Raw genomic sequence first — 14,343 nt, forward strand, 5'->3', positions numbered from 1 at the left:
TTAATTCCATGCAGAACTCTGGATGCCATGGCAACCGATAGGAAAAAACTTAAAATATCTTCTTTTAAAAAACCCAAAGAGGTAGAGCTTAGATATTTGGCATGAAACATCTTCTAGTGAATGTCTATCAAATTTGTTCAAATAAATGCCCTGGGGTCAAAATTGGCCCGGCCCCGGGGGTCATTGATTTTCCCTATATGCATATAGTAAAGGCTTAAAAAATCTTCTTTTAAAGAACCCAAAGAGCTAGAGCTAAGATATTTAGCATGAAACATCTTCTAATGAGTGTCTATCAAGTTTGTTCAAATAAAAGCCCTGGGGTCAAAATTGGCCCCGCATCGGGGGTCATAGATTTTCCTTATATGTGTATTTCAAAAACTTTAAAAAAAATCTTCTTTGAAAAAACCCAAATAGCTAGAGTTTAGATACTAAGCATGAAACATCTTCTAGTGAGTGTCTACAGGGTTTGTTCAAATAAAAGCCCTTGGGTCAAAATTGGCTCTGCCCCATAAATTTTATTTATGTGTATAGCAAAAACTTAAAAACTGGCCCCGCCCTAGGGGTTTCATTGCTTTTAACTATATGTGTATAGTTAAAACTTAAAAATTCTTTTTTGTATTTTCTGATCGCAAGATCAGTAAATACATAGCTAACATCCACGGTCTAACACAAATTTTCCTAACAGACCTAACAACGCAAAGTAGTTCTCACTCAGAACTGCTTAAAAACCAGCAATTTAAAATAAAGAATAATTTTTAATGTATGCATTTAACGAATTACAGTGCATTAAAAGTTTAGAGTAGTCAATAGAAATATGAGGTTACAATCACAAATTTCGCGGATGAATATCTTTTTTACCCAATGAAAAATGTTCGGCTATTTCCGTAAAGCTTAATCAATGAAAATGCTATTTTTAGCTATGTCGATTACCGAATACTCCAGAGCGTAGTACACATAAATCTGACTGTCGAGTAGTGGAATATATACATGTCGTACTGTTTTGGCGGGAAGATTTTCGCTAAATTATTTTCATCAGTGTTAAACAACAGGTTTATAGTGAAGAAAATACCTCGAAATTAGTAAGGATTACAAACACGGAATGGAAATTCTCAATTTAGAATTACAATGTATTTGTTATTATTCAAGCTACATATGTATTACTTCACCGTGGTACAGAGGTAGCGCGCTTGTTTAGGGTGTGAGAGGCCCAAGGTTCAAATCCTAGTCGAGGCAACTTTTTTTTTTTGAAGTGTCTTTTTAAGGAAGTAGCCACGATATGCAAGGATAAAGTATGGCTGTCATAAAAAATGAAAATGATTTTTTGATGCAACTCTAGTCATGCAAAATTCCATATGTATCAATCTCAAACTGTTATAGACGCAGTCGTAAGATTAATTATAGTATATAAAAATAAACTTATATAGGAAAATACATACAGATAGTCAGTATGATTTAGATTGCAAAGATCAGAAAATACCACAGAGGTTGCAGCCCTTTGATTTTAAAAACTCAACGACCTAGACCTTAGATGTTTAGCATGAAACATCTTCTAATGGGTGTCTACCAAGTTTGTTCAAATAAAAGCCCTGAGGTTTAAACTGGCCCCGCTCTGGGGGCCTATATACAGGTGAGCGACTTCAGGGCCATCATGGCCCTCTTGTTAAGATTAAAGTTCCATTTAAACCAATAACTTGTGTGCAAACTTTTAGATCATTCACTCTCCCCGTTTTTCCAGAATAATTTTTTGAATTATGAAAAATGGCCTAAAAGGGCTATGAATAGCAAAAAAAAAAATGTTTAAGTTTGATTGTGTTGGAAGCTGTAAGCTTATTGAAACACTCTCTTATCCTTTCCTGGAACCACAAGGCACAACGAGTTTCTTGCATACAGAAACAACGACTTGCTCCAGATAAGCCTTGGCAAGAAGGTTGGCAAGAAGGCCTGCTGTGATGTTTGACTTTTATTGTAAATATTTATACAAAGACAAATGTTTCTAGCTGGCAAGAGCTAGTGCAAAAGCAGAAAGATAAAATGGAAAAAGATTTTTATGGTGATATGTTAAAGGTCACAAATTAAGAAACAAGCTATCTTAGTTAATAAAAATTAGAAAAATTTTACTTCGATTAATTTTAAATTTCCCAAATTTGTTTTTTTATAACCCTCTGTAATTTCAACTATACGCCTTCATATATGTAGACATAGTGTTTATAATTGTTTATTTACAGTACAGAGAAACCAAGAATCTGACTCTATGTTCTCTATTATGTATTGTTATACATATGGGACCTCACCTGCCTACCAGTGAACAGGTAATTACTAATTCTTCCATATTCAACTAACAGCAATCTCTAGTTGTACAAAGTTATTCAGATTTGAAATTTGATCTGAACAGTAATTTGAATATGTACAATGTAGTTCCTAAACCAAAATTTTGCGGAATTTGTTTTCTTTCCTTGATTTTATAGATCCTAGAGGTAATTCTTATATGAAAAAAGTAACTGAATCTTTATATGCCTAAACTGGATCTTTATATGTCACGACTAATGGGTAGAGGGAATATTCATTTTACCTTGTTTGTCATTCCTGCTGTCCGTTTGTGGACTGTCAAAACAATGGAATGTAAAGAATATATTTTTAGTTTATAAGCCATTGATTTATTGTGCAAGACAATAGCCAAAAACTAAAAAAGTTTTGTTTAATTTTAAGTGTGTACACTGATGAGTAAAGAATGTATATTTACATGCAGGTCTATGTTACATTTATTATTAAATTGTTTTATGTGAAGGTAGCCAACTACCTTACTACTGCTACCAATGTATCAGAACATGTTCCAGAATATACATGTACCTTACATGCACTTAAGTAATGAGGGTCATCCTAAACTAGTAGAAAACATGGAACTAGCTATATGGTATTAATATTGCCAGTGTACCAGCCTAACAAAAAAATAAAAACAAAAAACAAGGAACCATACTTATATTAATGTTATCCTGAACTTGTTCAAATTTAAAAGTAGCAATATGTTTCAGTCTGTGTAAATCTTAAAGTGCAACAAAAAGTATGACTAAAGAAACATATTATTGATTGTTGTTTCAGACTGAATACTTCAAACAGGCAATACCTAACATACTACCATGGTGTATGGCTCACCATTTCCACACCAGGATTTACTCTCAAGCCGTCATGGCCAAACTTTGGGAACAGTGTCATCAACTAGGTCTTCATGACATTGTGAAACAAAATGCTATACTTACCTGTATTGTGGACTTTAGTCAGCAAAATAGGTATAGAGTTTAATGTCCATTTTAGCATTAAGATATTTAATTGGTTACTGTAAGCCACTGCAGCAGTGCTTCATTCAAGCTATCCAGCAGAAAGTAGATTTATGGAGGGCCATTTAAGGTCTTACTCCAACAGCAAAGCTAGTAAGCACCGTAAGTCCAATTTTGATTTTACTGAGAGAAAAAAAGCACATTTTTAATGCAAAAAATGTTTTACATTTATAGTTAGTCATTGAGTGAAATTAATTTCAATTTTGCTTTGTTAAAAGAGTAAAAAAATAGCATAAATAGATAAATGGAAGCATATTCTGATTTAAGTTTGGATCTGAGAAAGAAAAAAATGACAGTCATGGTCCATAACTTCTTCTTAAGTACTTCTTTTTGGATGTATCACAAAACCAAAATCTTATATGGATTTAAAAGGCTTATTTAAAAAAAAATAGCTTAGTATGTTGCCATTTGTTATTTTCAGAAATTCCACAAGAAATGTTAAGAAACTGCTGGACAGTTTCTTCTTCAAGTTTCTGGACTTTGAGAGAGATTTTACTCTTGAGGTATGTTAAATGATTTGAAAACTAGAGGGTGCTTAAATTTCAAACTTGCCTGATGTATATAAATTTTTCTGTATTGGTACATGTATATGCTTATATTTCATACTTACTTGATATATATATAAATTTTTCTATATTGGTATGTGTATATGTAAACTGTAGGCTGTTCTACTGAAGTTATTAGATATAATTTTGTTAGAGACATATGGGAATGAGATCTATATTTCCATTTAAAGCTGTAAATTACATATTTACGTACATGTACCTAAAGATCACACCTAGAATTGTGTTAAGTTTTATGAAAACTTAAAAAATTGTTCTTATTAGTAAAACTGGTATTACATGTACAAACCTAATTGATTTAACCCAGCAAAATATATTTACTTTCCACAGAAATTACTTATACCATGTCAAATTATGCAGTCATTTATCTGACTCTGTTCTGTGAAGGGGTAGAATTCTGGTAATAAAGAAGTTTTGTCATTTGTTGCATAAAACATTAAAAGTTTTACTAAATTGGTTTCCTATTTCATTTCTAGAATATACTAGTAATCATTATTAGTGTTTCTTATTTATTTGAAAATTTGTTTCTTTTTCAGACAATATATAAAATAATGTCAATGATGACATCACTGACAGAAGAGGACTGGATCCAGCCGGAACAATTTATAGAGAACAGTTCTATATGGAATGATGGGACTGGTTCCAGTTTTATTCAACTGAGAAATGTTGCTAGGGACTTTGAGCAGTGTGATCCCGGTTTGTGGAAATACATCAGTAAGTACTCTGGTTATGATTTATTTATTAAACATGGACGGGGCTGGACTGTAATAAGAATAAAAATATATCATCATTTAGTAATAATGACAATCAGTAATAATAATATTGTAATAACTTTATTATACATGAATGTTTTGATAATGTCAATTTGAATTTGAGGCATTAGTATGAATACTCATTAAGGTAAACTTAAACCACTATATCATGATTTCTGGCTATTTTTGTTTAGTATAAAGATAAAAAATTCAAGCTTGATTGTGATGATAGCTTGTAGTTTATTCAAACCAATCGTTGAGCCAGCTTCTTGGAATTATCTTATGAGGAAACATGGTCGAACCCTGTATGACTCAAGTCTATGATCATTTAATTGAGAGGCAAACTCTTCATTATTGTGGTCACTTTCCCAATCAGTTTATATTCATTCATATATTATCATTTATATTGAAACAAATGTGTATTACATAAGGAAAACAAACATATTTGTAGAATTAAATTTTACATTTTAGCAGATGAATTTGGTTTCATGTATTTATATTTCTAGATCATGCTTCAATTCCAGGTCTGAAGAATCCAGCAGACGAAGATGCAGCAGAAGACACTGTAGCAGACGACACTGAGAGTGATGTACAGAAGAAGATAATGCCATGGCGACAGATGATGATGGACGAGGAAACAATGTCAGAAGTAGATCATGGTGTGAAACAACACATCGAGGGAGGGCTGGTTGTTGTTACTTCACTGATAAACAAAGTGCCGAACTTGGGAGGTAATTGAAGATTGTTTTAAATTCTGTCATTTTATCCCTTAACCCCACTGAATGGACTTGTCTAGTACCTACTTCCGGAACTGTTTGTTATAAATTTTAGGGATATCAAGATGAAAATTTGAAGTTGGCCAGCCAACAGTTTAGAACCTGGTCAGACTGCCCAGTAATTCAGGCTGGCTTGGCTCTATTCTGGTGGCAAAAGCTTATTCACTTACGGTTTGAGCAGCTTAAAGGTTGACTGACCTTGACCTTGGATATATATAGTTATATTTAACAAAACGCAAGGAGGGTAGTTTATACCAGATGGTAATAATATGAGATTTCATAAGAATCAATTGTAAAATGTTTTATACATTTGTCAAATATTGCAAAAGTTTGAAATGGTCTCAAATGAATAATAATTATGTGACTCTTAACAAACATTGAAAGTTTATGAGCTCCTTAATTGTATATAAAATGCCTTGTCTAAAATTGATTCACGAACATGATCCTTGATTAACCCTTGACCAGAATTGTTAAAGAAGTAAGATATTTTGTGACCTTCTGTGAGTATTAATTAAATTTATTTTAATTACCTTAGGAAGTTGTTACCTGCTTTCTTTAAAGACAATAATCAGTGTTGGTATTCATTTACTTATTATAAAATTGAAAAATTGATATTTTACACTCATGATTATTTTAGGTTTATGTCGGACCAGTGAGATATTTGGTGTATCAGAGTATGTATTAGGAAAGATGGGATATGTAGATGACAAAGCGTTTCAAGTACTGAGTGTGACTGCTCATAAATGGATCCCAATAACAGAGGTATGGAAATTCTGATACCTGTATTTTACAGATAAATAAGTGGAATGTTAACTTAAAAAATGTGATTTTTCTTATCTTTTTAATGGATTTTCCTTGAAATTTTGTAATCTGGAGATTACGATAATATTTTAAGTACCAGGTTATAAAAAGTCCTGAGTTACAGTTGGACTGTCAGAACAAGACCAGACTGTCACAAATTTTGGGATGAGAAGGATTTTTTTATCATAAAGTTTCTCTATCATAAATACTGCAGTACTGGTTTCCTAGCAGTTCCCGACCCTTAGCAGTTTTCCGGCCCTTTATCATTTCTATCCAGTACAGTCCATTTTTACCAGTAAAGCATCTAAGTTTCTTCAGCAAATCAGAGAGACATTTGTTTCTATGAAATACAAGTTAAAATTGTACAGTGTTTTATATGTTTTGAAGTTACGTAAGAGAACTTACAACATTTAAGAATAAGTACATGTAACACCTTGGGAATTCTATTTTGATGCCCATGCGCAATAACTGAGAGCCCATTCTATGTAAATTAATTCTTTTGATCAATATAATGCAGGCGATATGGAAAAGGTCTGAAAGTTCAATTTCTTTTATAAAATCATCTTAACATTGCTAACTGGTACTGAATTACAAGCAAAATAAAAAAGGTTCAAAAAACTGCTATGAAATTTTGCATCAAAGTAAGAAAAGGTGTTACATTCCAGGCCTATGTTCCAATTAAAAAGTAAAGTAAAAAAGCTACATTAAAAACATGCTTATTCTGGACAGGTACCTAAATTTGTTCTGTCAAAGTTTTGTACTTGTCTGTAGACAGATTTTATTTTATTTGTTAAAAAGTGTGATTTTGGGTTGGGAAACTGCTAGGATACCAGTACACAAAGTGTTTGCAAATTTGCCATTTAACATTAATCAAAATTTAATTTGACAAAACTTACAAAGTTAGAAATATGTAGGTTAAAAAATACTTCAGATATTATCTGTTGCCCTTAGTTATTTAATGAAATAGTAAGCTAAAGTGTTTTATTTTCATGTTCAGTTGTAACAAGTAAACATCTTTAAAAGCATTTGGATATGATTTAAACAGGCAAACATTTTGTGTTAATGACATGATTTCAGTTGGCTTACTAGAGGTTTGTGATCCTGCTGAGGTACTAGCTCGTACATTTGTAAGACAGTAGATTTAGGTTATTAACTTTTACCATGTTTTTGATAAGATTTATTACATTTATGATGTAACTTTCTCTGTTTTGTTACTTTTATGATGTAACTTTCTTTGTTTTGTTACTTTTATAATGTCACTTTCTTTGTTTTGTTATATACAGGTACATGAGACAAAATTGATTGACTATTTACAACAGAAACGACAGGAAGGTTATACACTAGTGGGTGTGGAGCAGACAGCAAACAGTGTATGCTTAACTGAATACACGTTTCCTGAGAAAACCTTACTACTCCTTGGGTATATCTTTAAAATATTTGTTGTGCTTGACCAATGTTTCCAGTTGTATATTAAACCCTTTAGCCTGGTGGCGGTCTTGAAAGTTTTTTGTACACACTAACCCAACTCTATATTGTAGATAGCAACAGATTTAGCTTGTCTGTTTCAAAGGAAAAGTTCAGCTATTATGTGTGCTGTGTCTTTCTTGTCATCATTGACATTGTCGTAGTCATGCAAAAATTAAATGTAGCCACTTTTTGGCAAACAATTTTGAAATTAACAACACAAAACTTGGGGGCATTTAGATTTACCCTTGTCTGTCCGTTCCTCCATCTGTTTTCATTTTGTGTCGCACATTGCTCAAACAGTATTTGTCTTAGAGTCATGAAACTTTTACAGAAACGTTGATCAGCATGTTTAGTTGTGCACCTGGGTAATTTTGTGTATATATATTTAGTATTTTTAGAGTTATTGCACTTGACTTAGTAAAAATTTGCAATTTTCAACTTGTGTCGCACATAGCTCAAAAAGTATATGGGCTAGAGTCATGAAACTTTACAGGAATGTTGATCAGTATGTGTAGTTATGCACCTGCATATTCGTGTGGATATATGTAGTATTTTTTTAGTAATTGCCCTTGACTTAGTAAAAATTTACAATTTTCAATTTGTGTCGCAGGTAACTCAAAAAGTATTTGACCTAGAGTCAAGAAACTTTACAGGAATTTTGATCAGTTTGTGAAGTTGTGCACCCAGGGTTTCGCTTGTGGATTTATTCTGTTTTGTCAGAGTTACTGCCCTTGACTTAGTAAAAATTTGCAATTTTCAACTTGTGTTGCACGTAGCTCAAACAGTATTTGTCCTAGGGTCATGAAACTTTACAGGAATGTTGATCAGCACCTGGGTATTTTTGTGTGTATTTATTTAGTATTTGTAAAGTTATTGTCCTTGACTAAGTAAAAATTGGCAATTTTTAACTTGTCACACATAGCTTAAAAAGTATTTTACATAGAGTCATGAAACTTTGGTGAGAATAAGTAGTTGTGGGCCATGGGTTTTGCATGTAGATTTATCTATTATTTTAGAGTTATTGCCTTTGCCTTTGACTTAGTAAAAACCGTTTTATTATGTTGTGTTATTTGTTCCTTGAGTGCTTGAGTTAGAACCAACTTTACAGGAATAATGATCAACATCACTGTGGAACTATGCACCTGGTATTTTGTTTTTTCAGTTTTGTAAGAAGTATTGTCCTTGAGTTAGTATAAATTTGCAATTTTTAACATGTTCATGCATAGCTCAAAAAATATTTGACCTGTAGGCCTGAAAGTTTACAAAAATGTTAGTCAGCATGTGTACTTATGCACCTTGGTGTTCGCTTGTGGATTTATTCAGTATTTGTAAGTTCTTGCCCTTTACTTAGTAAAAGTTTTTTAGTTTTCAACTTGTGGCACATGTAGTCCAAAAAATATTTGACCTAGAGTCACAAGATTGACAAAACAGTTGAGTGTGGGGGCACCCGTGTCCTGTTGACACATTTCTAGGTAATCATGATAAGATGTAGTGTAAGACAAGGGGCATAATTTTGAAAGCAGTATTTGAGGAGTTATACCCAAAATTGCTTTGAAAATAGAATTATTTCAAAACTATGAATGGTATCCACGTGAAATTTGGAATATTTGTTGTTCAGTTGCAAGACAAGGGGCATTATCCTGACAACAATACTTTAGGACAGGTAGAACAGTTGCTACCAGCATGCTGAAGATAAACAAAAATATTTTTCATTGAAAATTAGGTGAATATTGTTATAATTTTATGTTGTTTTTTTTTTCAGAAATGAGAAGGAAGGTATTCCTGTAGAGTTGATTAGTTTACTGGATGTGTGTGTAGAGATACCTCAACAAGGTGTAATTAGGTCATTAAATGTACACGTCAGTGGTGCAATACTTATCTGGGAATACAGACGACAACAGCTGATGAAAACATGTAGCAGTTGATGATAACTATTTATTAGGAAATATTATTTTAAAGATATATTTTTTGAGGGTGATTTGCAAGGCCAGAGAAAGCATGTGATCACAGTGTTTAATGTAATGATAATTTGTAGGTTAAAGTATGTAATTATTTTTTGGACATACGTATTTCAATTTTAATGAATAAATCTAGTTTTTAAGTACTGTTTGTAAAACAAGCATAATTTATAAAGCAATAATTAACAATGTACTTTGGAGGCCCATGAAGCCTTAAAGATCCTGTAACTCAATTTTTTTTTGTTAATTAACAATGTACTTTGGAGGCCCATGAAGCCTTAAAGATCCTGTAACTCAATTTTTTGTTTGTTTTATATCATAAATATAATGCTCAAATGAAGATTTATAAATAGTGTAAGTTCCAAAAAGCATTATTTATAAAGATATTACCGAATTTAAATTTCACGTTAATAAAGGGAGGTTATTAGAAATTTATCTTCTATAAAGTCTAAGTCAAATTTTTCAATAAGAAATGAATGCATATATTTTAATGATTACATATAATGTGAACAAATATTGGCAGTGCATATTTTACATATTCTTCGATGTTTGAAAATTGTTTTAGAAGCATAATTATGTACATATATAAAATTTCACTGAAGTGTGGTAACAATCTTAATTACAACATACAGGATCTTTAAAAATGCTTTTCCTTAGAAACTTTTGTGTTTAGTGTCCTTTTACAATTTTTGAAGAAAAAGGTATTCATTTTCCATATACCGAAAGATGAACGATCTTCACCCTATATTGCTCCTTGGTAAATAGAACGGTTTTTCATAAGTTAGTATTAAAATATGAAAGTCAAAATACCACTTTGTTAGCTCACCAGAACCGAAGGTTTAAGGTGAGCTATTAGTATCAAAGGGTGATGCTCCAGCATCCGTAGTCCCTCGTCATGCATCAACAATCGTCTTCTTCTCTGAAACTTCTGGGCAGATTTACTTCAAATTTGGTCTGTAGCATCCTTTTGACAGTCACACTTGAATTTGCTCATGTCATTTCAAAAGGCCCCTTTTAGGGGTCTCTAGAGCTAAAAATGGAAATACAGTAAACTTCATTTATAGCGAACACGGTTATAGGGAACTTCCGGTTATAAGGAACAATTTATTTTTGCCCGAATTTTGCCCTTCTTTATTTAATATAAAAATGTACGGTTATAGCGAACACGGTTATAAGAATTATCGCTTATAAGGAACTAATTTTTTAGTCCCAATTTAGTTAAAAGTACAGAAAATTACACTTTATAACAAACTCCAAAATATCAGCTATCCGTAAATAGATCCCGCATTTTCATTGGCATGGATTTAAACTCAGGTGAATATACAGCTGTGAAAATGAATATGTAAAGTAGTACGTAATAAATTTTTATTAAGGATATTTTTAGCATGAGTTCTTGTCACCAAGATAAACCGGTTATTATTTTTATTCTATTATTTCTTTACTTTAATAGTTTGCTTGAGTAAAATAATTACGATCATTTATAATCGGTTCGCAACATAATCACGAGTGCTTGCTTATCCATTGAAAACTACAAAGTACGCTTTATTGAAATGAAAAAAAATCTTTATCTTTCATAAGTAAAAGTCACCGTTAAAATATAATAGAAGATATTCAATTTAAAAAGGTAGAAAAAATCGAAAATCTTGTTTGTTCTTAATTATGGAAATAAACGGAAAGTTTAGAAACAAAATATGATATTTTATGAGCAATTGAGAAAGGTAGTAAAACTAAAACTTAAATAGCAAAGGATTTTCAAAAAGTACACTTTCGGGTATTGTGTCTAAAAAGAAATAAATGACTAATTTTTCTTAATCAAATACTCTTCAAAATGGAGGATGATGGTAAACAATCAGTTTGTTATATGTAAATCTGTTCGCTATAAAAACTCCTGATACAAGGAACTAATTCACTATATGCTTACAAGGAACTCCGGATATAAGGAACAGATTTTGAATGTCCCAATGAGTTCGTTATAAGCAGATTTTACTGTACCTTTAGACATCTTCTTCTTCAGAACTAATTGATGGATGATCAACAAACTTTGTCTGTAGCATTCTTAGGTCACTAAAGTTGATCGGAAATCGTCTTTGCGGCCAGAAAAGGTGTGAAAAATCAAGTTTGCTCATACTAATTTTATTGGCCACTTTAAGGGGTCACTAAAGCTAAAAATAGAAAAACCTTTGAACATCATTTCCTTCTGAAATACACTGTATTTGATAGATGATCACCAAACTTCGTAGCATTCTTAGGTAGTCTTTTATCAAGTCTGCTCATATTAATTTGATTGGCCCCGTTTAAGCTAAAGCTTAAATGCCCCAGGTCATGGCATTTCTTCAAATTATTGTTTAAACATATTCTATGCTCAAATTTAATATCAGAAAATGTTGACAATGGTAATTTCCAACGCTGAAAAACAGTTGTTTCTGGTGAGCGTCTCGGGGTCATAATGGCCCTCTTGTTTATATTTTGCTTCTTTTGTGACTATATACTATATTTTACATTCAGCACTTCCAGTGATAAGCATCTAATATGCTTTTAATCGTTATTCAAACATTACTTAACACAATTTCACCTTTTATAAAGAAGAAAAAAAGTATTACTTTCTGAGTCCTAATGGGCGTTTAAGCTGCTTGTCAGAATCAAGAATTGGTGATTTAGGTTTAAAACATACATGACTTACATGCATATGGCAATTATGATTTTAGAAAAAAAAGACAATTTATACATAACTGATAATGCTACAGACCAATTAGTTTATAAGTATTAGATATGCTGTGATATGTTCATCATTACATGACATACAAGTTTTCTTGCATGTGTTAGAATATTGTACGTATAAAATTCTATTTTTTGTTAAAGTACCAAAAATAATGATAAATTGATCATCTTAGTTTAGTGTACATGTATTGAAATATACATGTGTATATACATTTTTAGAACAAAATATATAATTGAAGTGCATATATGTGTTTTATTTTTGCTTCTTGTCCTTTGCTACAAGTATAGAGGCAGGCCAGCGGGCAATTCCATGCAATACCTGTAAAATATTTCTTATTAATCTTTTCGTACCTACATATTTGACAGAAGATGTCAGCTTTATGGTAAGGAAGGATTCGATTTCCAGACAAATTTCGCGTGTGCGTGTGTGTGTGTGATCGACTATATGGTGAACTTAAAAAGTCTTCTTGTGGAAGTTCAAAGAATTTGATTCCATGTAGAATTCTGGTTGCCATGACAACCAAAAAGAATTATCACAATGAATTAAAAAAAAATCTTTCTAAAGATCCACAAGTCCTACAGCACAGATATTTTGCATTGTCGGGTAGACCTAGACCTCGTTCAAATTATAACACTGGTCAAAATTGCCCCCGCCCAGGATGGGTCATTGATTTTCACTATGTACATAAAGTAAAAATTAAAAAAAAAGTATTGTCTGAATGTACCAGGTTTATAGCTTTGATATTTTGTATATAATATCATCTAAAGGTCCTCTACCAAATTTGTTCAAACTTTGACCCTAGTGTCAAAATTGGCCCTGCCTCGGGGGTCATGGGTTTTTTGTTATATGTATATAGTAAAAACTTTAACATAAAACATTGCAAGATAGTACAAATTATAGTCCTGAGGTCAAAATTGAACCTGCCCGGGGGTCATTGATTTTTATTATGTACATATAGTAAAACAAATGTTTTCTGAATATGCGTGTATTTGACATTGTCTGGTGGACCTCTATCAAGGTTATTTGAATTAAACCCTTTGGTCAGAATTTTGATGTACATTCATGAAATTTAGGCCATGTTAAATATGACTATACTACCAAATTCACTAGACTCAACTGCATTATGACAAATTCAATTGTATAGAAACCAACAAAACGATCTTCTGTTCTTCTTTCACTACTATTTAGTGTTGTATTAATGCGGTGGCATAGCATTTTCCACAAATGCAATCTTTTTTATAAATTAACATATTTTTTTATTTTATATGTATAAACATATGAAGGCCTTATATATATTTATCTTGCATATATAAGGAAGTGTGGCTTTTCAGGTAGTGAATGAAAAGACACCATATTCTAAAGCCAAAAAAAAGTGAAATGATCAGAGATTGTGATGGTTTAGAGGGTTTGCTTTACAGCAATATAAGGCTCAAGAAAAAGCTACCGCAAGGAATATGATAGCAAGAGGACCGCATAAAATTGTCGCTTTTTTGACCGGCGATTAGTTGTCTTAAGTAAAAAAGACTAATATTTTTTATAAAAACATCCATATTCTACTGCCAACCATTTAAACACAATTTGTCTGATTCCCTTGCAGTCCATTTTATGGACCGTCGTTTTGTTCTTTGTCTAGAACTAGCTACCGCAAGGAATATAGTAGCAAGAGGCTCGCATAAAATTGTCGCTTTTTGAACACTAACAATTTCCGTAAAAACATCCATATTCTACAGCCAACCATTTAAACACAATTTGTCTGATTCCCTTGCAGATTCGTTTTTGTACAACCTTTGAGGGTCTTCTTTGCACAAAATGAGGACCAAAGCCCTAAACCAAATAATATGTCCGTGAGAATTCCGCATGGCGTGGTCATTTTATGGACCGTCGTTTTGTTCTTTGTCTATGTAAAGTGCATATTTTTTCTTAAAGTACACCATATTCTAGAGCAAATCGTTAAAACAATATTTGTCTGATTTCG

At 32.1% G+C, this 14,343-nt stretch overlaps 1 protein-coding gene across 1 annotated transcript in view; it reads left to right on the top strand.

Moving 5' to 3' along the window:
• LOC132757268 (probable methyltransferase TARBP1) overlaps positions 1-9,943 on the top strand; it is a 48,715-nt gene extending 38,772 nt beyond the window's left edge. The window contains exons 20-27 of the mRNA XM_060748520.1: positions 2,226-2,309; positions 3,097-3,284; positions 3,754-3,835; positions 4,432-4,609; positions 5,172-5,378; positions 6,061-6,185; positions 7,508-7,644; positions 9,454-9,943. Of these exons, the coding sequence (XP_060604503.1) occupies positions 2,226-2,309; positions 3,097-3,284; positions 3,754-3,835; positions 4,432-4,609; positions 5,172-5,378; positions 6,061-6,185; positions 7,508-7,644; positions 9,454-9,616 (1,164 nt within the window). The 3' untranslated portion in view covers positions 9,617-9,943. The remainder of the gene's footprint in view (positions 1-2,225; positions 2,310-3,096; positions 3,285-3,753; positions 3,836-4,431; positions 4,610-5,171; positions 5,379-6,060; positions 6,186-7,507; positions 7,645-9,453) is intronic.
• Positions 9,944-14,343: the final 4,400 nt, after the last annotated feature.

Source organism: Ruditapes philippinarum, unplaced genomic scaffold (genome assembly GCF_026571515.1).
Source record: "Ruditapes philippinarum isolate M1 unplaced genomic scaffold, ASM2657151v2 ctg770_1_1_1_1, whole genome shotgun sequence".
NCBI lineage: Eukaryota > Metazoa > Mollusca > Bivalvia > Venerida > Veneridae > Ruditapes > Ruditapes philippinarum.